The sequence below is a fragment of the Ovis canadensis genome, chromosome 3 (assembly GCF_042477335.2).
Source record: "Ovis canadensis isolate MfBH-ARS-UI-01 breed Bighorn chromosome 3, ARS-UI_OviCan_v2, whole genome shotgun sequence".
In the NCBI taxonomy this organism is placed as follows: domain Eukaryota; kingdom Metazoa; phylum Chordata; class Mammalia; order Artiodactyla; family Bovidae; genus Ovis; species Ovis canadensis.
In genome coordinates, this window is record NC_091247.1 from 9,068,944 (window position 1) to 9,093,649 (window position 24,706).

The following is a 24,706-nucleotide window of genomic DNA, read 5'->3' on the forward strand; positions in this document are numbered from 1 at the left end:
GACTGAGCGACTGAGCCCCAGGAACTCCCTGCTCTTCAGAAAAGCCTGGCTGCCTCCCCACCTCCCAGAGGGGTCCCTACCCCAGGTACCCAGGCGGCAGACGGGGACATGCCCACACCTCCACCTACTCCCTGGCACAGAGCTGACCCTGCCGCAGGGGCCCCCAGGAGGCGGCGTGTCTGCTGAGACCAGGGCTGCCGAGGCTTCAGGAAGATATAACCCTCTGAGCTGGTCGGACACTGGGGACAGAAGGCTGGCTTATAGCCATTATGGGGAGCAGCAGAAGGCTGCTCTGCAACCCCAACCGTCAGGCCCATCCGGCAGCAGGGTCACTGGACGTGAGGCAGTGAGCTCCCTGTCCCTGGAGGCGTGTGGGGCAAGCTTAGGAGGGGCATCCGCTGGCTGAGGGAAGGCTTGGCTGTGGCATGCCCAGCGCCCTGCCCTCTGAATCCAACACAACCACTAGGAGTCCGTGACCTCGGGTCGTAGCCCAAAGGAGCCAGAGAAGAACTCTGGGAAGACCTGGGCTACTGGGGCTCTGGGCGCCCGGCGCTGGGCCTCCTCTCGGCGTTCTGCCTCAGCCGGCCTGCTCCCTTCTCACCTCCCACCATGGCAGCTTCTGGAGTGGAGCCGCCAGCCCCGCTGGGTCGCCAAACCCACAGATCTGATAAGGCAGCCCGTCCACTGAGTGGGGTGCCCCCCTGGGCCTGACCGTGTCTTCCCCACTCCTGGGAAGGGCGATGCCCCTGCATGCCTGCTTGTGCCTTGCCCACACTTTTACTGGTGTTCCGAACTGCTTGTCCTTGGCAGCACAATTGAGCATGATATGAGGGTGCCAGAAACTTTATGAAAATATCTTGCTTTCGTGAAAAAAAAAAAAAAATGCCTGGATGACAGGCTAGGGGGGAATAAAGGAACATTTCATCCTAAACACTTCCTTTGTCACTCTCGGAAGACTCTTTATCTAATAGTTTCAACGAAAAAGAAATTCCTAAGAAAAAACCTTTGGCTCTCAACCCGCCCACCTCGGGTCACTTCCGTTTTCTGCACAAACCCGGGGTGTGGAGCCCTCCCCGGTGCTTGCTCCACAGCTAGCCCTGGGCTAGTACTCAGCCTCCTTCAGCTCCCAGGTGGGTCCTACCTACCTTGTGAGGGGGCATCGCTTCATCCTTGTTTTACAAGGAGTGTTCAGGGGCTCACCAAGGTTAGGTTGCTCGCCCAAGATCACAGAGCCCCAGTCGGAGGGAAGGTCTGAGCAGGTCTGAGGCCCCATGCCCTCTCTGGCATCTTTGTTCCAAATGCCCCCCAGTGGGCAGGGGTCCCTCTGAAGCCCCTCGAGAGCAAACAGCGGACACAGGTCAAACCTCCTCCCTGAACTTCTTACTCTTTCTCTCCTGCAGGCAACTGTGCCCACTACCAGAAGGGGGGCTGGTGGTATAACGCCTGCGCCCACTCCAACCTCAATGGGGTCTGGTACCGCGGGGGCCACTACCGGAGCCGCTACCAAGACGGGGTCTACTGGGCTGAGTTCCGCGGAGGTTCCTACTCGCTCAAGAAGGTGGTGATGATGATCCGGCCCAACCCCAACACCTTCCACTAGGCTGGCCCCCCTCAGGGCCGTGAGGACCGGGACGCTGGACTCTGGTTCCCCAAGTCACCGCAGCAGATAAATGCGACCGATCTCTGTCCCTAATACTCCTCTGCACCTCAGACAGCCCTTCGTGTTTCCAGACAGGACAGGACTGCACACAAGTCTTTCTTTAAGTAAATTAAGTCCCCACAATAAAACACACCTGCAAAGTACCTTCGTAATATACACGTGTGTGAGCCGACCTCGTGCACCTGTATGTATGCCGCATATATATGCGTTTAGATATATACCCGTGCCATATATCTAGATACATATATATAGGTTTGCCGTATATACTGAAACACGCGTATATTCAACTCTCAGACGTTGAGGGCTGCTCACGACAGCTCTGCTCTTAGGAGAAGAGCACTTCATTCGTGTTGTGTTACTTGAGTCTGAGGGCGCATTGCAGACCGCGTCGCTCCAGTTCCGACAGCAGTGCTTGGTGTTCCCCGAGCCTGGCTGCTCCTAGGGCCGGCCACAGTGCTGCCCTCTCACACCGGGCTTCCCAACCTCCTTGCTCAAGATCCTCTTTGGCACCTAACCCAGTTTCAGAATACCCTCGCCTCTCTATTTCTAGCCTTCTCCTTGTTCTCAGGACAGTTCACCACCTCCCCAGCCAGCCAGCCGCCCACCCGCCTGCGCATTTACTCCGCCCCATTCACTAAGTCCCTTCTGCGCTCCAGTCCCAGGCACTCGAGTTCCAGGCACCTTTCCTGTTCTCCTCTCCTGGCCGACTTACTCCTCACCTTTTCTGTACCCCTGTGCTTTCTTCCCGGGCAAGATTCCCTAGCTTCTTAGTAGGAAACAGTCTGGACTCCACGTGGTCAGGAAAGGGAAAGTCAGGCCCCAAAGCTCGCTCTCGGCCGCACGGACAATGGTTAATTTCAGTCTCGTACTTTCCAGCCACACGCTAGCCTACCTGCCATTTTAACCTCTGCAGAAATAATAGCCTACCTTGCCAGAAGATATTCAGCTGAAGAGAAACCACCATCCAATTGTTGGGGGCCCCAAACGGCTACAGACCAAAGGTGCCATGCTCTCAGGCTGACTGGCGTCCACATCTCGTCTCCAGACTACACTTCCCCAGGGACCAGGCGCCTCAAAAACGAGAACTGGCCACTTGCTGTGAGTTAATGAATAACCAGGGGCCACGGAGCCCTCGGTCAGCACATTGCTGGCCCTGAAGCATCAGGCTCGGTACTGCTGGGACTCTTGCCAAGCAGGGAGTAAGGGACAAACAAGAAGGTGAGACCCTCCTGGAGGGCGCATGGGTCAGGGCGGGCGGGTGAGACGGTGGAACGTTTGGTACTGTTTGCGTCCGGCTATGTGCCTATTACCTCAGCAGTCTCACAAGTGTACCATGTAGCACGTTTTGTGTATATAAAAGGGAGGGTTTTTTTTTTTAATATATTCTCAGATTATCCTTGTAATAACACATCTGCAATAAAAGCCGTCTGCGCTATTTGGATGTATCTACACCGTGTGTTATTGTTTTAGAAAGCCTTCCTGGGGCCTCTGACACCACAGCCTCTTTGAGTAACACCAGGAAGAGATTCGTCCACTAAAATCTATTAAATGACACTCCACTCTACCTATCCCTGGTTGCCACCCGCGTCCTCAGGAGTCCCATGACAGAACCTCAGGCCACGAAGGCCCTCTGGAGTCCCGCCTCCTTAAGTCCAGTTGTATTCTGGATGTCTCTGCTGGATATAGGCAGTGCAGTCAACCCCTAAAACACCCTTCCCCAGGTCTGGTCCCATTTCATCAAATGGCACCATCTACTCAACTGCTCTGGGCTTCTCTAGTGGCTCAGATGGTAAAGAATGTGCCTGCAAGGTGGGAGACCCGGGTTTGATCCCTGGGTCGGGAAGATCCCCTGGAGAAGGGAATGGCTACCCACTCCAGTATTCTTGTCTGGAGAATTCCATGTATGGAGGGGCCTGGGGGGCTACAGTCCATGGGATTGCAAACAGTCAGCACAACTGAGCAGGCACGCCTACTCAACTGCTCGGGCCAGAAGCAAGGACTCCTCCCTCTCCCTGGCCATGGTCCACCACCCCTCTGTGCAGGGCCTCTTCTCCGCCTTGGTATAGGCCTTCCTCCTCGCTCCCCTTGACTGAGGCTCCCCACCAGACCAGGAGCCCTGTGCCTTCACCTTCCTCGTTCCAATACGACTTCCACACAAGCTGCTAGAGCCACCTTCAGTGGACAGGGAAGGCGTTTCTGGGCGTGACGGGAAACCCCAAAACCGTAAACGGAAAGACAAGGAATAGGACTAAAGAAAATACCACGTTTTTGCCCTCTGACAAACAAAGCAAAATAAAACACGGCCAAGACTGAAAAGCAAATACTAAATGAGAGAGAAATTTAGGATTGACATTCATGCTCTACCAAGAACTCTTTCGAATTATGAAGAAAGATATAAACATTGTTATAGAAAACTTGGTGAAGCACACACGGTGGAAGACTCACAAAGGGCCAGCAGACGAGCAAAGAGGCAGCAGAGAGGCACATTAAATCAAGCACCGCCCATCACACGGTGCCTGGCGGACTGGCAAAGATGAGAAAAGGTCAATCTCCACGCTGACAAGGGAATAGAGAAGAAACACGTACTCCGTGTACTCTGGATGGAAGTATAAACTGATTCAATACTTTTGAAGAGCAGTCCGGCAATGCATGTATCAAAATTTGAAATGCACTTAAACCTTTGGACTCACCAATCTCTCTTTGTGATAACCAAGCAATGGTGCCATACGAGAGCCTTTTCTGGCAGAGCTGTCGTGTGGAGAGACTGATGCTTACTGAAGCTTACTGAGTGCTGGGAACTGGACTCGTGTCCACGTATGTGACCTCACAGCAGCCTGTGAAGGAGGAACTATTGTTCTCACTCCACAGAAGGGGAGAAAGTGGGGCTTGCAGCCAAAGTGCTGGTAAAAATGTGCCTGCAGGATTATTCCAGAAGGTTCTGGGTGTCAGGCTCTAAGGAAAGAGTTCTCAACTTCCTTCTCCCAAACCCCCAGTCAGTGGTGGGGGTCACAGTGGAATCTGGACACTACCAAGGGTCCTCAACTTTGGCCCAGACCATGCCCACCCCACCCGTGGATACCTGGAGTGGAGTGCGTGGCATGCAAGGATAGAAGGCAGAGGAAGACAGAGCCTAACCTAACCTGTCATTGGTCATCTGTACAAACCTCAGAGCTGCGAGCTTGGGAGAGGGGGATGAGGGGCAGAAACATTTTTTCTCAACTGGTTGGGAATCCAATAAAAGCAGGGCATGACACCACCGTTCTCCAAGCCCCACTCACCCCCATACCCAAAACTGTTGTTGTTGTCGTTCAGTCGCTAAGTCATGTCCGACTCTCTGCAACCCCATGGACTGCAGCACGCCGGGCCTCCCTGACCCTCACCATCTCTCAGAATTCACCCAAGTTCCTGTCCATTGAATCCACGATGCCATCCAACCATCTCACCAAGCCCCACCCACCCTGATACCTAAAACTGGGTCTTGGTCAAATCATACCCCAGCTATGTGGAAGGAGAGGAAGGAATAAGCGCATCAGAGACTAGGAAATCCACTCTCCCTGGGGTAAAACGGCGGAAGGGGAGCAGTTCACCAAACCAACAGCGTCAAAGAAGAGAACAGGGAGAGGAAAGGGTGGTGCTCAGAGCACAGCTCCTGGTGCCCCGGGAGTCGCTCCCGGCCAGCTTGCAGCCCATCAGCAATCAGCCCGACCAAACCCACATCCACACCCCTCCTCCTCCCCTATCCCACCCAGGGACTTCTAAGGGGACAGTCACTGGGCTCCTCCTGCTACTAAGGTCTTCATGGTGAGCGCATCCACAGACAAACCCCGGAGGAAGTCAGTGAAACCCTGGTGGATAGAGGGCACCCACCTGCTGGACTCCTGCAGGGAACATGGCGGGAAGACAGAGAGTGACGCTGAATGGCACCCCTCCCCCGAACCAAGCGGATCTGAGCCAAGACTGAAAACAGAAACCTTTGAACTACTGCAAACATGGGGCGGGAATCCACGACGCTCATAATCCACAGGTGCTTTGTGGGAACTCAAGGGTCCCCTGATCTCCCAGGAGCACCTCATCCATGTATCAGTCCAGGAAAGACTCTCAGTTGCAGTAAGGGAAAGCTAGAGAGCTGGATTAAACAGAAAAAGGGAACATTTTTTAAGTGTAACAAAATGTTAAACAGCCACTCTTTCTGCCTGTTTTACCTGAGGCTCGAAAGGCTAAGGACAAAATAATAGCTGCCAAAGGTTCCCACATTCTGGAGCAAGGTGCAGGACCATCCCTGTGAGGGGGTGGCTCCACAATGGTTCTGCAGCATCAGCTGACTGCCCACCTGGGGCCTATGTAGGAGGCTCAGAAAGTGCATCCCAAGGAGTGGGAGTGAGCGAGGGGGAGAGGATGAGTTGTCCCCATGCTATGCTCCCCACCACCACAGGGAGGGTAGGTGCTCCCCACCCGCGCTACTCAAGTCTGGCGAGAAGAGCTTCCAGGGACCGTTCCAGGAGCCTGGCGTGGGTGAGTGTCAGCACTATCATCTGACTCTTGCCTCAAGTCTGCAGGCTGGGGCGGGAAGCAGTGAGGAGCGGTACTGCACTGCGAGCCAAGGGCAAGACCACAGTGGGGGGCAGGGAGGCCCGGACACGGGTCCTAGGAACCAGGGGGCTGCCTGCATGGAGGGGAGGGGGCAGTGCTGGAGGCCAAGGGGCCAAGGAAGGGCACTGCTCCCACGAAGGGAGCTGAGTCAGAGGTGCCCAGGATGGAAATTCTGAAGCAGCAGCAGCAAAGAAGGAGAAAGGAGAGCAAAGCGAGGAAAAGACAGAGCGTGTGTGCTGGCAATGGGCACGCGCGCAGGCCGCCAGCTCTGGCTCCAACCTCAGGGGCCACATCAGACAGACCTGTCACGTCTGTCCCCACCCCGAGGGCCCCAAAGCTCGTGGCCCAGCGGGGAGGTGGGCTCTGGTGGACTGAGCGTGTGCCTCCCCCAACCCAGGCCTCCTGCCCAGCCAGGCTGTGGGAGCCCAGGCTTCTGAGCCCTCCCCTGGACGGTCTGCAGGGACGTGACTGTTAACAGCAGAGAGACTTTGGGGCCTGCTGAGTTCCCTGGGTTGACTGAGAAAAGAGCTAATCCACAGAGCAGGCTGGAAAGGACACTGGGGAAAAATAAAGTCGGTTTCTTCTTACACCTGATTGAGTCCAGCTCCTTTAATAAGCTGGTTACATAAGGACACGAGGTATCTCCCGGAGTCCATGAGCAGGGACGCAGCTGGGCCTCACGAGGGCCAGGAACCAGAAACTGCCTGGAAGTCCTTCTAAGAGGTCAGGCGGCTGCCTCTCGGCCTCTCTCCCTTCACTTCCCCTTCCCCTTGCCTGCAGGGTCTCTGTTTCTCATTGAGAGGATCTGCTTTTCCCAGCACGGAATTTCTGAGCTCGCGTGTCTTCCCCGACTGAGTGCCAGCAAAGACCTGAAGGCTCTCTCCTCCCCGGCTAGCTCCCAGCCAGGGGACCCAACTGGCCTGTTCCGGCTGGTCATCCACCTCACTTCTGTGGACTGGGCTCCAAGCAGAGCTGTGCGAAAGGCACGCGGCTGCTGGTGCTCAAAGCAGTGGAAGGAGTAGGGGAAGTTCCCAGGGTCCCACGGGAGGAGAGGTCAAAGCTGGCGCTGTTCCCGAGAGGGTGTCTAGGCGATACTCCAGCTGTGGTTGGAGACCAAACTTCGCCAGCTAGATGGATTCTGTCCATTACTCGTTACATCGTGTCCCGTTCCCAGCTCCTCCCCTGCGGACACTTGCCCTCCCAGGCTCAGCTGTGTCACTAAACATGACACACAGCTGTGCCCAGATGGGGCTCTTCCTGCCCTTCCTGGATACGCGGAGTTTCTCAACAGCCTCCATGGATACAGGAGGCCACGAGTCCCCTGCTGCTGGGCTCTTCCAGGCAGTATTTCCTCTAGATAACACTCATGCCACCCACCACCTGTGGGCGGGTGCTTTCCATGCGCCAGGCACCATGTGTGTCTCTCTAAACCTTCACAACTACCCTGTGAGGTGGGTTCTACAATTAGCCTCCCTTCGACATAACAGAACTTGAGGCTCATGTGCCCCAGGTGACTGGCCTGAGAACATGTAGCCGGGGACACTCAGGGTTTGAGCTTGAGCTTGTCTGACTCTTGAGCTCCTGCTTCTGGGAGGGTTAGATCTCAGTCCCCAAAGATGAAATGAAACCACTAAGGCTCCTCCCTCACTCCATCATCGCATCCCTATATGTCTGAGGATCACGAGGCATGGAGTCTGCTGCCCACAGAAGCAGATGTGTGAGGTGGCCAGCCAGCCTGCCTGTGCAGAAGCAGCCGGATGGATGGTAGGGCCCCAGACGTCAGGAAGTCAGGCCAGGGCTGTTTGCCCAATTTAGCCCCATGCTGATGGCAGAGAAGAGTAAGGGCAGTGATGGAGGACATTGCTCAGCTTCCTGGGGCTTCCAGTCCTTTGCCAGGACTCACGGGGCTGGCCCTGCCTTTCTCCTTTTTTCTTGTCAGACAGTCTATGAACTAAGCCTCGCCCTTTGGCATGGGGAGTGTCCCGCTTGTGGCTGGTCTGGCCATCACCTCGTGCACCAATTCCATGCCATCCAAGCCTTGGTCTGCATCCTCTGGAACTGGGTCCCCGCTGTGCCGGCTTGTCTCCCATCTCCACAGCTTGAGGACCCAGGCTTGCTTGGCTAGTCTCTCTCAGATCTCACAGTGAGGCCAGAACCAGCCCCAGTCTGGGATTCTGCCACTTGTGGACACATGTCTTGGTATCTACTGTCCCTGGCGCACTCTGGTGCTCCCGTCTCTCCTGACCTGGGGCATCCCAGAACAGCTCACCCACACATGGGAGCCCAGACACAGATAATCCCTCCCATCTGTGCAGCCTTCCCCAAGCACTTCCACATGCGGCACATCCCCCGCTTGCCAATGGTCACGATACATCTGTCTCCACGGGCTGGTCAGGGGTGACCCCTTCCCCCTGAGGCGGTACGTGTGCCCTCCTGGAGCTGAGGGACGTCTCACATGAGGAAGACGGCTCCCTGGGCAAGGGTGGACCGGCCACACCGGCCCTGACCTGTAGCAGAGCCCCTCCCGAGTGGCTAAGGAGTCCAGAGGGAGTAACTACGAGGGAATGGAATTAGAATTGCCTCTGGAGGCGTGTTTAGACACAGGCCCACACCCCAATCACCTCAGAGAGCGGGGCGAATTAGAAAAAGCACGAAGCTTCCTTGGAGCTGGGGAAGCCGACCCAGCCCGAGGCAAGTGTGCTGGGCGTGGACTTCTGTCAGCGCCTCTCCACAGGGCAGCGCAGAGCTGTGCTAGGGACGCGGGGAGGGGGACTGAGGATGGACATTCAGGGCGAGAGGCAGGAAGCAGGGACAGCTGGGTGGGAGGCTGCACGGCCTAGCTGCCTAGCCCAGGCCCAGGGAGCACAGCCTTGAAGCAGGAAGCAGAGCTTATCTGCACAAAGAACTCGTGGGTGGAGAAATGTGTATGAAAACTACAGGTCCTCCTTCCCCCGTCATTTCATCATAAGTCACTGGTAGGCAAAGGCCAGGGCTGCTGGGAGTGGGGGAGGCGGGCGGGCAGGCACAGCTGGCAGGAGCGCAGTGCAGCCCGGAAAGGCCAGCGCTGCTGGGAGTGGGGGAGGCGGGCAGGCAGGCACAGCTGGCGGGAGCGCAGTGCAGCCCGGAGTGGTCCTCACCAGCACCACCCGTCGTCTTCACCCAGCAATTCCACCTCCGGCCACAGTGTTTCAGAAATACCCTGGCAGGTGAGCAAAGACACACGCACAAAGGTGTTCTCCACTGCAGCATCCGTCAAAGGGGAAAAGTACAAATGACCTAAGCGCTTATCAATTGGGGCCAAACAAATCGACTTGTGTCCAGGCCCCAGTCTGACAGACCACCACGTGGCCATGGGCACCACAGAGCCACAGGGAAGAATGCAGGAGTCGGGCACTTGGTGCCACTGAACAATACCCACCACACTGCAAGGGGAGCAAAAAGTAAGGTGCAGAACGGATTGCTCACCCCAATGTTCCCAGTTTGGTTAAAAAGGGCAAGACTCTTTGCACATGCCCATGTGCCCAGATACTTGTATGTGTGGATTCAAGTGCCTGGGAGGACACACCCACCTGTCAGCACTGGCCACCTCTGCAAAGCAGAGACTTTCTAAGGTAAATAAGTTTTACAACAAACAATGTGTTACTTCTGTCATTTTAAGAGTTTGTAAAAGGATCGCTGGGCTTCCCGGGTGGCTCAGTGGTAAAGAATCCACCTGCCAATGCAGGAGATGCAAGAGACGAGAGTTCGATCCCTGGGTCAGGAAGATCCCCTGGAGAAAGAAATGGCAACCTACTCCAGTATTCTTGACTGGGAAATCCCATGGACAGAGGAGCCTGGCGGGCTACAGTCCAGGGGGTTCTCAGAAGAGTCAGACACGACCTAGCGACTGAACAAACAGCAACAAATGGACACGATCAGTGTGAGCAGAATGGCACCACTGGGTACAGCCTTCCTGGCCCCACGACATGCAGCTCTCGCCCCACTGCCCCCCAGCACCCCAGCCCTGAGCAGGCACTCGTGGACGCTGAAGACCTGGATGCCTTACTCTAGGCCTTTCTGAGGATAACTTCCTGGGACCTTTCGGACCTCGTCAGCTTTGTCCTCAGGCACCCTTCTTGCTCACAGAACAGCTGAAATTCACCACCTCTGCCCTAGAGGATTTCCTCCTCTCAAAAATAGCTTCTAAGAGGGACCCAGAACTTCCTGCTTGTCCCAGAGAGCCATCTGACAGTCTTTTTTCTTATCAAGTTTTTTTTTTTTAATGATAAATATTTTACAGCAAACAATTATTGTTTACTCCATGTAGAAGATTATCTGGGGTTCATGGCATGCAACAATTTTCTCTTTCCAACAACCCCATGAGGTAAATCCTGTGATTATTAACATTTTAAAGACCATGGAGGGAGGCAGAGGGGAAGCAAGTAACATTTCCAAGATTACTCAGCTAATTAGCGGTGGAGTCAGGACCTAAAGGAAAGCGGCTGGCCAGCAGGCCCCTGGCTCTTAACTACTCCAATATACTGTCTCCAAAAAGTAAACAGAAAATAGCATACGTCCGTCTAGTCAAGGCTATGGTTTTTCCTGTGGTCATGTATGGATGTGAGAGTTGGACTGTGAAGAAGGCTGAGCACCGAAGAACTGATGCTTTTGAACTGTGGTGTTGGAGAAGACTCTTAAGAGTCCCTTGGACTGCAAGAAGATCCAACCAGTCCATTCTGAAGGAGATCAGCCCTGGGATTTCTTTGGAAGGAATGATGCTAAAGCTGAAACTCCAGTACTTTGGCCACCTCATGCGAAGAGTTGATTCATTGGAAAAGACTCTGATGCTGGGAGGGATTGGGGGCAGGAGGAGAAGGGGACGACAAAGGATAAGATGGCTGGATGGCATCACTGACTATCGATGGACGTGAGTCTGAGTGAACTCCGGGAGTTGGTGATGGACAGGGAGGCCTGGCGTGCTGTGATTCATGGGGTCGCAAAGAGTCGGACACGACTGAGTGACTGAACTGAACTGAAGGAATCTGAGGATCAATGGCTTGTCCTGAATTTATGGGTTCACAGAGTCCTCTACATAAACAGTCAAGAGCAGGTAGGAAGTAATTCCTTCCTCTTTGCTCCTGCACTGGTCCCTCATTGCAGACGTCAGCTCAGCACCCACAGCCCAAGGGTACACACCTCCATCTTCACCACTAGAAGCCCAGACTCCAGAGACTAAAGACCAGAGGGGGAGAAAAGGAGTCTTTCCCTCCCTAAAGCCTGCTTTCCATAGTCTGGAGCTCAGCCTGAGGCATCTGCTCTGTTTGGGAGATTGTCAATAGCAATCACGTCCTTCTTCTGGGGCGGCCCTACCTCCACAAGGGAGCAGGTCTCAGCTCTGGACTTCCACTGATACAGCAGACCCAAAATACATACAGGAATTGCTGGCTTGTTCCACCACTGTGTAGGCCGCCTTGTGGGGGTAGCTCAGCATTTCCTGATTCCTACAATTAGAACTTGCCTCTCTGTCTCTCTCTGGCCCTGACTGTAACCTGCTCCTAACGCAGTCCTGGGGCCTGCTGTGTCTCCTGCGGCAAGTCCGTGGGCACCTTGAGGACACTGTTTTGCCCTCTGTTTCTGCAGCGTCTCTTGAATTCCCATGGCGGGTCCATACAAAATATGTGTGCAACGGATGAATGAGTACACTTCAGGCAGTTCAAGTCTTTTTTTTTGTTTAAACACTGAGACCCTGAGAGTCATTTATGTGTTGAGTTTTATAGCTGGTTTTGGTCCAGCACAGATGAGGAAACAACAAAGCAACAAACGGGAGGCAGTGACACATGGTGCCGTGGCTGGTTATCCATCGCTGTGCAACAAATCACCACCCCCTCCAGTTAGCAGCTACAATAATGAACATTTGCCATCTTGCAGTTCTGTGGGTCAGGTGTTTGGGTGTGTCGGGCTCACGTGTCCCGTGGGACTGCAGTAAAGCTGTCGGCCGGGGCTGCAGTGTCCGCTTGGGCGGGATCTCCGCTTGGGCGTCATCTGCTTCTGAACTCACTTATGTGCCTCCTGGCAGGCCTCAAACCCTCGCCACCGGCCTCTCCACAGGATTGCCAAATACTCAGCAGCTGGATTCTCCATGGATGTGTGCGCCAAGAGGGAGGAAGAAGACAGCAACACCCCCCCAGGGAAATAGTCCTTTAATAACCAAAGCCCGGAGAGATGTCCCATTACTTCCATCACACTGAACTTGCTGGTAGCAAGTCAGTGTGTCCCACCATGCTCCAGGGGAGGGGCTACAGAAGGAATCACTGGGGGCCGTCTTAGAAGCTGTGCACCACGTGAAATCTCTCAGATTCTCAGGGCTACTTTCTCTCCAAAAGAGACATCCCAATGGCCCTAGGTGAGTCCTGAGGCTGGAGAAACTCTAGCCTTTCCTGCATCCCTAACCCTTCACTTCTTCAGGGCTGGCTGACCCTGGCAGGGCCCTCCATCTCCCATCTTAAGCCCCCGTACCACACAGGAGGGTCCTGGTGACATTCCTCTTTTCCACCCACTCTCTGGTTTCCCCAGAGGGTAAAGAGCTGTTAGCGGGAACATTTGGTGTTTTCTGAGGTTAGCAGGCACTGGGGTCAGACTGGGGTTTGAGAAGTGGTCTCACGATCAAAAAGTGGCACTAGTAAATAGAGAAACTTTTAGTGAGTTTTTCTCAGCTTTTGCAGCTGTAAAATAAGTTAAAAACAACAAACAAACAAAAATGCCTCCCTGAAAGGCTAGTTGGGAGGATTAAATGAAACAATGTGTATGAAATGTTTGGTGCACACGTGTGCTCTAATAGTCATTATTATTACTGTTGGCTTCTAATTAGAAACTCAAAGACTAAAGGTCAAAGACGACCAGTCATCCTGATGACTCTAACCGATTCCTGCTAGGAAAACACACCTTCGCTGGCAGAGAAATGGCCTCATGCTCTCAGGTCCTCCTGGGGATCACACAAGACTGCTTGACCCAGAGAAAACCTGACTGCAAGCCCTTCCTGTGCCCCAGGAGGGACCAGTGTGACAAGGTGCGCAGCTCTGGGCCACAGAGCACGGAAGAAACAAACCTCCCCTCCAGCGTGTTTTCCTCCCACACTGTTTCTCTCCATGGAGACAGAGATGATAAACAGAGGATGCATAAGTTAAGGTGGGTGGAACTCCAGCCGTGAACAAGAAGTCTTGAGTTAAACTTGGTATCCAGCTGGCATACGACTTTGGTAGGTCATAAGTGAAATTGTAGGGATTTCTTCATTTGCAAAATGGGGGTTTTAACAACATCCACTGGCTTTTTAAAAAGTTTTCATTAATTTCTTTATTTTTGGCTGCACTGGGTCTTTGTTGCTGAGCTCAGGCTTTTCTCTAGCTGTGGCGAGCCGGGGGCTACTCTCTAGTTGCCGTACATGGACTTCTCATTGAGGTGGCTTCTCGTTGTTGGGCACAGGCTCTAGGTGCGCGGGCTTCAGTCATCGTGGTACGAGGGCTAAGCTGCCCCTCCACATGTGGGATCTTCCTGGATCAGGGACTGAACCCATGTCTCCTGCATCGGCAGGTGGATTTTTTTTTTTTTTTTTTTTAATCACTGAGCCACCAAGGAAGCCGCATCCACTAGCTTTTTGTAAAAACTGAGCAGGACTCTGAAGTCCCAGAAAAATGGTGGATTTTCAGGTAACAAATCCTGAGATTGCCAAAGTAAAGGCAAAATCCTCTCTGGAAGGGAGAGGTTTGAGATCATATGCAGCTGAAAACTAGACAAAATAACGGGAAAGGATTCCTTCTGTGCAGATGCGTTGTGTCTTTGTGTTACTCCGCTGACTGAGAAGCACACAGCTTACCCCTGCCTGCTGGGCCACTGTGGGGGTGGATGCCTTGATATGGGGGAAGGAGAGGCCTGATCTAAGGCTCTCCAGGCTCAGGAGGAGGGAGGGCGGCAGGTCAGGGCCTACAGCTTGCGGCTCTGGGGTAGAGAAGGCAAGGAACATGGCCCTGGGCTCCAGGGGCAGGCATTCTGGAACACAGGCTTTTCTCTGTTGCCTCAACATCCCTTAGCCAGCCCCAAGCTGTGCTTCCCCAGCTAAGGAAGGAGGAGCCTGGCTCCACACGGGTCCAGCTGGAGAGACAGGGTAGAAAGCAGGAGACAACTGGAGGGAGGGATCAGAGGTGTGCGGCCAGACAGCAGGCTGAGGCTCCAGGAACAACCAGGATGGATCTGTGGAACAAATGAGTATTCCTTGGGGATTCTTGCAAACACGTGGGGTGGGGAAACTGAAGGGAAAAAAGACTGGATTTCCTGCATGTAGAACGGAATTTTTTCAATTGGGCATTAAAGGAAAGGATTGCCCTTAATGCGGACAAGCCTGGGGACAGCTGGATAACACTGTGGTCACCCTGACTTGGGAACCACCCAACTTTGGTCCTGGGGTGGCGGAGGCCCCCACCAAGGGGGAAGCAGAAGCTCTGCCGGCATCCTTCAGCTCAAGCCCTCCTGCCTTGTGGAGGACCATCAAGAGAGCGTATGTCCGTGCTTTCATCTCTGCTCGAATGCACACACATCTTCATCCCCAAAGCCCAGGTTCAGGGAGACGCCATCTAGCTCGTTCTGAAGAGGCATCTCCATCAGGCAGACATGCTCACCGAAGTCTCTTTTAGGTCTTTCCCAGGTTTTGCTCAAAAATGAATTGCTTTCAGAAGGGCTTTCCCTCTCCCACCCCCAGCAATTTCTGAAATACAGTGATGTGCCACAGGCTTCTGCATGGCCACCGGCCTGGCCTTCCCCCTTACAGCCTGATTTTCTCTAAGCCAGGCATCTGCTATCGGCCAGGAGACCCATGTTCCAGGCAAGCCCAAGCCAGGCTCACCTGTACTCTTAAACCCTCCTGATCCTCCACTGCTCGTGGGGGTTGGACCCTGAGCCTCCCACTCCCAGTGTCTAGGCCCTAAGAGACTTCACCTTCCTCTCACTCCAGCTGCTTCTCACGACCCTCCTGCCGTGCGCCCCCAGCATTCTCTACTCTCCAGCCAGTTTTTCCAACAAACGTCATTTTTCCCCACTTCGGGGCTCTTGCGCAAGCTGCTTTCTTCGTCTGGGACGCTTGCATCCCACCTCCTCACCCAGCTTACTCATCTTTTAGGGCCTCTGGCCCCCAGCTTGGGACGGGCCCCCTTTATTTGCTCCTCTGCCTTTCCCGCCACAGTGCTCAGCTCATTTGGTTTCTAGTGCGCTGCCGGTGACCAGATCTGGGCCGTGAGCCCCACAGGAGCAGAACCGGAGTCCAACACCCATCCTGCAAAGGGCCTGGTGTGTGCTGCTCTCAGGCCCAGAGTGGGAGCCCCTCCCTTGCCACCTGTTCTGGGGGTTTGGGGGCATCCCAATTAAACCCTTCTTTTTGGCTGATAACTACTTCTTTTCCAAAGTCCTTCAGATATCCCTCAGTTTAGGTCGGTTAACTTTATACTCTGAATCTGGAAACAACTTGCCTTTATTTTAAACTTCAGTTTCTGTCTGAAAATAAAGCCTTACTTTTTTTTTTTTTAAAAAAAGGAAGGGTTTGTTTGTTTGAAGGAACAGCTTAGATTCCAGAAATGTACTTCACACATTAGAAGTCTGGGTAAATTTACTAAGAATCTAAATGTTCTCTTTACTATTCAGAACTGTCAGGATGCCTACTTTTTGTTCCTTGAGAGAGATCACCATTTTCCTTATTGCCTATAGTTACTTTTAGAATCAGGCTCTAACCCTTTTAAAATCCATTACATTCCTAATTTGATTTAGCTATTTCCTGGAGGGAATTATATGTACTAAAAACCAAACACCCTGTAAGTCAATAAAGCTACTTAGAAACAAATGCTGTAGCTACTCTTCACAGCTCAGCCTGCTTCTGTTACCATTTTGACCCAAACTGGGTATTTACAAGGAGTTGCTATCAGATAAAATTAAGCTACAAATAACTGACTCGACTATTTCCCACCACTGTTTTTGCACTCTGAAGTAAATGGGAATAAACTTTTTGAGACAAAGAGAGTCTTATTTTTAAAATGCGGTAAATTTTTCCCTCGGTGTTTTTTAAATTATGTTTCACGAGAAACAGTGCACCAAAGTGCAGCCAACTGGCTCTAAAATTTGCATCGAAAGGAGCTGGAACACACACCCACACGGTTAATAACTGCTAGCACTGCATGAGGAGATCTTCACATGGAGTAAGGGACACGGGTGGGAACAGTTGGTCCCAGGAAACCAGGCGGTGTCGAAGCTCCCACAGCGGTTTAAAAGAATCGTTACCAAAAGGAAACCCACACTTGCTATCAGAGGCAAATAACCACTGAAGCAGCGTTCAAGGTCTCAAGCAGGAACTAAACGAACACAGCAGCTAAAAATAGCAAGGACTGACCTCAAGTCCCTCCCAGAGCGTAACCCCCTCTCCCCCAGGGAAAGACCTACAGTGAGGACGTTGCCAGGGGAAAAAGAAATGGTTTCAGACATTTTTTCCTATATTGTACTTTCCAGGAATTATGTAACTTTTCCTCTTTTGATAAACAAATCCATCCCTAGGACAAGCTGGGTTTTCAAGAGGAATCTAGTACTAAAACCACAACCTCCATTTGGGCAGGGTCTCTCCACAGCCACAGAGGGCAGGGAGGCCCCAGCTGCCCTCAGGATGGGGTCTTGTTTCATTCTTTTTCATGAAATCGTGCACCCCCACACCCCATCGTAAACCCTCACACAGCATCCTGAGGACAGGAAGCACGGTGGATCCGCCTCCTGTTCTTTCCATCTGACGTGTACGTGTCAGGAGTCGTTCTGGTGCGAGGATGAGAAGTGCAGCCCAGCTGGCTTAAGAGGGGAGGGAGAGCCTCGTGGGGCTGAAAGGGCAGGAGCAGGCCAGGGAGCGGGGCTCACTCGGGGGCCAGCAGGAGGGTCTTCCGGGAGAACAGAGGCCCGCACGGAACCTCTCAGGGAGGACCTGCCAGGGAGGCAGCTGCGATGAGATGACCAAGGACAAGCAGAGGGGGTCTGTCCAGAAACTCAGCGGCGTTGGACTGGGGCACAGGCTACGTATCTGCTGGAAGAGCGGACCTGTCCTTCGGCCTGACGTGGTCACTCATGAGGGGCATCTGGCCAGTTGTCTGAACGGGACTCATCTGAAGGGGAGGGATCTGGAAGCATACGCTTAGTCTGATGAGAAGGGACATAGGTTAGCAAGGGGAGACAGTATTGGTCCAGTCTGCCCTTGGCTGAGGCCCAGTGACCGATCCCTCAGAAGCCCAAGACCACACTGCTTTGTGGTCCACGAGCAGTGTCACAGCAAAGTGCCAAGACGATTTATCCTACTTGTATAAAGTGTATTAATCCCACTGTATTATTAATCACAAGTGTTTTATTATCCCACTATACTAGTGCCCGATGGAGACCACCCACAAGTCATCAGTAGCAGAGGACATGCAGGTGACAATTGAAAGGGGGGATAATGACCTGAGGGTGGAGGTGGCGAGTCGGGAGAGGGCAGCGTCAGAGCTGAGGGCTGACAGCCAGGCCATCTGGGCCGAGGCCTGGCTCTGCCGTGCTCCTGTTATGTGACCCGAGGCAACCTCTCAGCACCTGCTTACTCACTGGGCCATGGTGAGCATTCACTGAGTTGATGCATTAAAGCACCTAGCCAAGTGCCAGGCGCAGAGGAAGCAGAGGATCAACAGCAATTCTAGTGATCATTTTATGAGCGAGAAGAGGTCATCCTTAACCCTGGAGAACCTGCACTAGTTAAACCAGGGGTTGCCCCCACCCTAATGCCACCAACCCATTTTCCGATCCATCAGCCTCAGGCAAGGTGGGAATGGGCTTGGCAGCTGGGCACGCCCAACCATCTACATATCTGAGATGGCAATTCACTGCCGTGGTCACCCAGGTGGAAGGACACTAAGTTCACAGCAAGCTATAAGATGAGAACAGGAAAGGATAAGAAAGTGTAACAGAAAAACAAAAAAAAGATGATAATCAATAACATTGCTTAAGTCTAAACACATGGGAAAAACTTTTACTCCCCTACTAAAAGGCAAGGTCTCTCATATTGGGCCCAACTAAATATGATTTCTGGAGGAGGGCATGGCAACCCACTCCAGTGTTCTTGCCTGGAGAATCCCATGGACAGAAGAGCCTGGCAGGCTGCAGTCTATGGAGTCGCAGAGTTGGACACAACTGAGCGCCTAAGCACACACAAGCACGCACAAATATGATTTCCAAGGATCACACTTAAGACAAAACAACTTAAAATATCAAAATACAAAATACAGTCAAAGATTTATAAAATGAATGCAAAAGAAAAATAAATCAGATTTCACAGAATCAACATCAATGAAATAAAAGCAAATGATAAATGGAATCAAGATCATTTTGTATGGGACCCTTCATAACAAATCTGCAACTGTTAAAAACATCTATTCGGTCATTGATATCCACATGGGATTGGCTCCAGGACCTCTGCAGATACTCAAATCCAGGGATGCTCAAGTCCCTTATGTAAAATGCCAAAGAATTTGCATACAACCTACGCACACCCTCCCCTATACTTTAAATCATCTCTGGGTTACTTATAATACTTAATACGATGTAAATGCTATGTAAATAGTTGCCAGCATATGGCAAATTCAAACTTTGCTTTTTGGAACTTTGTGGATTTCTTTTTTCAAATATTTTCAGCCCAGGGTTGGCTGAATCCATGAATGCAGAACCCAGGGGTATGGAGGGCCAACTGTATATGAAATAATGTAAGGCAGAAACTATTAGAAATGCAAAATGACTCTAACATATATTTCTGTTCTTGATTGACCAGGTTGTCAAAAATGAAAAATCTGAATGTTATAATGTAATTATAAGAGTAACTTGTGAGATTACATCTTCTCCAGCACCCATGAAACATTTACACAAATTGATCTTATATTAAACCACAAGATAAATATCAACATTTTTTTTTTAAAAACCTCAAAAGCATATGGGTCATATATCCTAAAACCAACATGGAAAAAATTAGAGAGACGACTGTTCTTAAAAACCAAAGCCATTTATAGTGGTGTTATCCACAGTAACGCAAAAGTGAAACAGCTCATATGTCCCTCAAATGATGAACAGATAAATAAAATGTGGTGGGGCTCCCCTGGTGATTCAGCGGTAAAGATCCACCTGACAATGCAGGCGACACGGGTTCGCTCCCTGGTCCAGGAAGATCCCACCTGCTGCGGAGCAACTAAGCACGTGTGCCATAACTACCGAGCAGGCGCTCCAGGGCCCGTGCTCTGCGACAAGAAGAGCTGCTGCAGTGAGAAGCCCATGCACCGCCACCAGAGAAAAACCCGCGCGGCAATAAAGACCCAGCACAGCCAGAGATAAGATCAATGGATTTTTAGAAGAATAAAATGTGGTGCATCCATTCAATGGAATGCAATTTGGCAGTAAGAAGGAATGAAACACTGATCACGCTCTAACATGGATGAACCTTGAAAACATAACACTCAGGGAAAGAAGCCAGTCATAAAAGACCACACTGCACAATTCAATTCATATGAAAAGTCCCAAATAAGCAAATCTATGAGGCCAGAAGGTACGTTGGCAGTTGTCTAGGGCTGAAGGTGACGGGGTGGAAGGGGGGTGGCTAGAGGAAAAGGAGTGACTACAAACAGGCTCGGGGTTTCTCTTTGGGGTGACAAAGACATTCCAAAATTGAGTTTGCAGATGGTTGCAGAGTTTTGTGAATGTTCTAAAACCACTGGTTGTACACTTTAAATGGGTGATACATGAATTAAAACTCAATAAAGCCATTTGAAAAAAAACAAAAGCAAAAAACTCAAGCCCTTGGAAATTTAAAACACCACTACCTTAAATAACACTTGCATAAAAGAAAAATTGAAACTATAATTATTGAACACTTTAAAGACTATCGTGAGCATACTATACATTTAAACACGTAGGATACAACAAAAGCATCAATTAGCAGAGGGAAATGTATACCAGTAACTATTTTCCAATGAAAGTAGAAAGAATAACATATACACAAATAAGCCAATAATTTGTTTACAAGAACAAAACAACTTAAGGAAAGCAGAAGAAATGAATCGTAAGAGACAAAAGAATAAATTCCATATTTCATCAAATTTAGGATGTCCTCTATTATAAATTTAGGATGCACCTTTATTTTATGTATCATAAGGAACACTGCTGCCAATTAACCAGCGTCACAATGCTTTGTTACCACCAATTGAAAGATGCACCCCAATTTGAGAGGTTTAAAAATGCGGAGAGAAAAGGCACGTCCTAGACTGATGGAATATAGATTAGAAAGCAGGAAGACAGTGTGACTGATACACAAATACAGAGTCTAATCCTTAGGAAAGACCAACAGACATACCTCTGGCAAAGCAAATTTAAAAAAAAAAAAGAAAGAGAAAATGAAAATGCACACTATTAGGAATGCAAAGCAAATATAAGCCCATATATACAGGAGGTTAAAATGTATAAGCAATTACACAAAACTTTTCAGTCAAAACAAATTAAGTGAGGAAAAACTTTATGCTAATCATTTTGAAAACTTGGATCAAATGAACAATTTTCTACCAAAGTTTAATTTTCCAAATTAGTTTTAAAGGAATTAAAAAACTGAATACGCAATGCTCATAGAGAACATTTAAAAGTTGTCAAAAATGTATCTCAAAACACTTGCACTAGATTTCTGAAAATATTAGGAGCCATATCCATAAAATCCTAATTTCCCTTGTTCTCAGTATTATTTTATATCATAAAATTAGCATAACTGTGAAAACCAAACTATAAGAAGTATTTTTCACCTGTCAAACTGGCAAAGGAAAAAAAGGAATGATAAAGGAAAAAAAGCACATGAAAACACAAAGCATTTGTGCACATGGGGAAAATAGGCAATTTCTTTGCCCTCTAATGTGAACATAAATTGCTACAACCTCCATGGAGAACGTTTTGAAAATATATATGAAAAGGCATACAATTTCACATCAAGTTTTGACCCAATAATCACACTTCCAGGAATCTCTTAGAAGATAATAATCATAATTACACATAGGAAATTTATGCAACAGGGATGGCCACTGCAGAATTTTAATAGCAAAAATGTAGAGACAATTTATGTGTCATTATTAGAGAGCAGATTTCAGTTGGACAAATCCAAGTGGGACTGAGTCACAGTATAGAAATGCAGGTAATAACATTAAATGTTCACAATAGAGTAAACATACAGATTTTATATGCACCCAAACGAATGAAAAGATTTGAAGCAAAATAATGTTTATCTCTGGATAAGATAACAAATGATACTAATCTTCTTATCTTCCTAATTCCTTGCAATAAACACATATTATTTTTGAATCAGTAAAATCAATAATCATTATAACAATTTCATTGAGACAAATCTTACATAATATATTATTAATGCCCAGAGAACCAAAACACAGGGATTTGGGCCTGAGTTCTCCCAGTCCAGTCTTCCCTAGAGGCTCAGAACACTAAAGAGTCTGCTGACAATGTGGGAGACCCAGGTTCGACCCCTGGGTCAGGAAGATCCCCTGCAAAAGGGAATAGCAATCCACTCCACTATTCTTGCCTGGAAAACCCCATGGATGGAGGAGCCTGGCGGGCCCCCATCCACGGGGTCGCAGAGTCGGACACGACTGAGCAGCTGACACACTCCCCCAGTTCAGAAGGACGTGGATAGACCAGTAAGAGTCTCATGATCCTTCTGAGCTACAGGCTGGGGAGGCTTGGGATTCACTGGGCATCTGTATCAGCAGCAGAATATCCCTTGTTCCAGGGCCCTCATCAGGAAGTCCCCATTCTCAGGGAGTACCAACAGCCTGTTCTAACCTGAAGAGCCAACCAATCCCCTCTTTATCCACGACCCATGCTGCTTCGTGGAACTTTCTCAACTAGAAACTGTAAAAACATCTCATCTGGTGCTGAGTAGGTTTCTTAAAAAAACAATAATCCTATTCAGACTCCTACCTAGATAGGGAATACTGGGAACCATCTTCAGGCTTCGGATATATTCCCGAGTCCGCTTGTAATTATCTTCTTTGGACATCAGGTAGTCCAGTTTCTCAAACGTGGTCTTGTCTTTTCGATTCAAAAGCTGGTGGGAGAAAAAGAGTATGAGAGAGAAGACAAAAAAACTAGAAGAAGCTAAAGAGAAAGGATAGCTGTGAACCAAAACTAAAAGGAAACGTGCTAAATGGTATGTCTGTGGTCTGCAGAATCCTGGGTGCAACTAAGCATTGTGAGAAGCTGTGTCTTGTGGAGATGGAACGTTTCACAGCTCAACCTGGTCATTTTTCATAAAACCTTACACTTAGAAGGAACCCTCCAGCGCTATCGAGTCCATTGTTCTGTCTGACACCAGAATCCCCTGCATAATGACCACCACCGTGGTGCACAGACCCCACAAAAATGAGGAGCTCAGAGAGTAAAGCAAATTCCTCAAGGTCACCCAGAGCAATTTCACAGCCCCATTAGGTCTCTCTCCCTGGGTCCACAAATTCTTACTCCTCCTCAACATCTCTGCCATTACTGAGTGAGTGAGTGAAGTCACTCAGTCGTGTCTGACTCTTTGCGACCCCATGGACTGTAGCCTACCAGGCTCCTCCCTCCATGGGATTCTCCAGGCAAGAGTACTGGAGTGGGTTGCCATTTCCTTCTCCAGGGGATCTTCCCGACCCAGGGATCGAACCCGGGCCTCCAGCATTCCAGGCAGATGCTTTAACCTCTGAGCCACCAGGGAAGCCTTGCCATTACTGAAGGCCCCCCAAAATGTCACCCACTTCGCCTGCCCATTCTGTGCACCTAGCCAGGCCATCTCTCCAATCAGGGCTATCTCCTCCAGATCCCCTGTGGTCCACAGCTGTGTCTTATTTACACTGGCTATGGTGTTTTAGTCAAAATAAGCTAAACCTTTTTTCCACATGCTGTCATCTAAGGGGTGATTTAGTTACGCAACTACAGGATAAGCAGATACCCACAGCCCAGAGATTAGAGAAGTAAGATCTTTTATGACTGAGATCTCTGGTATGTAAAGCTGGTCACCAGAGAAAGGATGGCTCTGTATTCATAAGGAGGCTGTCTGGAAGAAAGGAACAGACACTGAGTCCTGGTTCTCCAGACCTGATGCTGTGGTCACCCTGCAAGTCCTACATCAAGGCCCAGTGCCAGGAAATGGCAATGAGGCTCCTTGAATAAAATGGCTTTGAGGAAAGGAATCTAGGCCGAGAGCAGGTTGAAAAGAAGATACGGGAAAGGGTCAGTGGAGAGGGTTAGCTCTGGCACAGCACATGGTTGACGTTGGAAACCCCCAAGTTTAGCTTCCAGGGCCAGCGCCTCTGGGATCTGAGATCCATGGCTGAGCCCAGGAGCATAAGTGGAGAGGGACCCTAGGCCAGGAGCATCCTTGGTCAAGTGTGGTTTTGAGACCCCATGGTCTGTGCAAGGACCGGAACCAGCCACCCTGCCACATCCATTAGACTAACGTAGGCCAGTGGCCAACAGCTCCATCACACAGCAGAAAGGAGAGCAGTACTGCCCAGCATCAGGGGAAGCCAGCCTTTCGAACTGAAGCGGCCCTTGGGGTTCCCAGGACCCAGGTATGCAAATCCCAGGCTGAGGCCATGTCTGGTGCGTTGGGGAATTCAGGCTGCCCTGGCTAATTCCTTGATCCTCAGCCTCTGGAGTCACAGAGGATGCAGCTGTGCAACAGCCCAGCTGAGAAGTAACAGCTTAAGGACTTCAGAGAGGAAAGGCAAAGGAAAAAGCTGAAAGGACGTCCCCAGTAAAGAAGTTGGAGAATAAACAGCGAGTTTTGTGTTTTTTTTTTCCATTGAGAAATTCAGGACACATCAGAGGATGCTACACAGATGCTAGGAACAACGGCTGCTTAACCAGCCTGTTAATTTAAGGCTGTTATTCATCATATTAGCAAATGGACAGGAAATAACACCATCATCTCCCATTTGCTATTTGTAAAGCACCAAAACATACAACTCATCTGATCTTTACAAAGCCCAGGGACAAAGATGGAGCCAGGATGACTGCCGCTATTTCAGGTTCATAATCACAAGGATTAAGTAACTTTTCAGAGTACCCTTGGGGAACTTGATTCAGTAGAGGAGAGACATGTATATTACAGCAACATGGTAAGTAAGTAAGTAGAGATAAGAACTCAGACCAACAGTAGGTAAATTATGGGCAAGGGAAGCATCAAGGGAAGATTTAAAGAGGGAAGCATTTGAAATGAACGTTTAAGGATAAGAAAGTCACTAAATAAACAACATATACCCAGAACAGAACCAGATCCTCTGGTTGTAAATGGCCCCATTGTGAAGTTGAGCAGGCCCCTCACCCTCTCGGCTGGGAGGTCATGTCTTTATTAATGCAACCTAGAAGCCC

The 24,706-nt window shown here is 50.3% G+C and overlaps 2 protein-coding genes across 23 annotated transcripts in view; one reads left to right on the forward strand and one right to left on the reverse strand.

Moving 5' to 3' along the window:
* Nucleotides 1-3,095, forward strand: part of ANGPTL2 (angiopoietin like 2) — a 36,650-nt gene extending 33,555 nt beyond the window's left edge. Inside the window, exon 5 of the mRNA XM_069582388.1 lies at nt 1,401-3,095. Within this exon, the coding sequence (XP_069438489.1) occupies nt 1,401-1,600 (200 nt within the window). The 3' untranslated portion in view covers nt 1,601-3,095. The remainder of the gene's footprint in view (nt 1-1,400) is intronic.
* RALGPS1 (Ral GEF with PH domain and SH3 binding motif 1) overlaps nt 1-24,706 on the reverse strand; it is a 302,499-nt gene that overhangs the window by 143,167 nt on the left and 134,626 nt on the right. For all 22 annotated transcript variants that reach the window (XR_011255489.1, XM_069582375.1, XM_069582374.1 and 19 more), the window contains one exon: nt 22,277-22,403. Coding sequence is in view for 21 of the 22 variants with exons in the window: in XM_069582375.1 (XP_069438476.1) it covers nt 22,277-22,403 (127 nt within the window). In the remaining variant the exon portion in view is untranslated. The remainder of the gene's footprint in view (nt 1-22,276; nt 22,404-24,706) is intronic.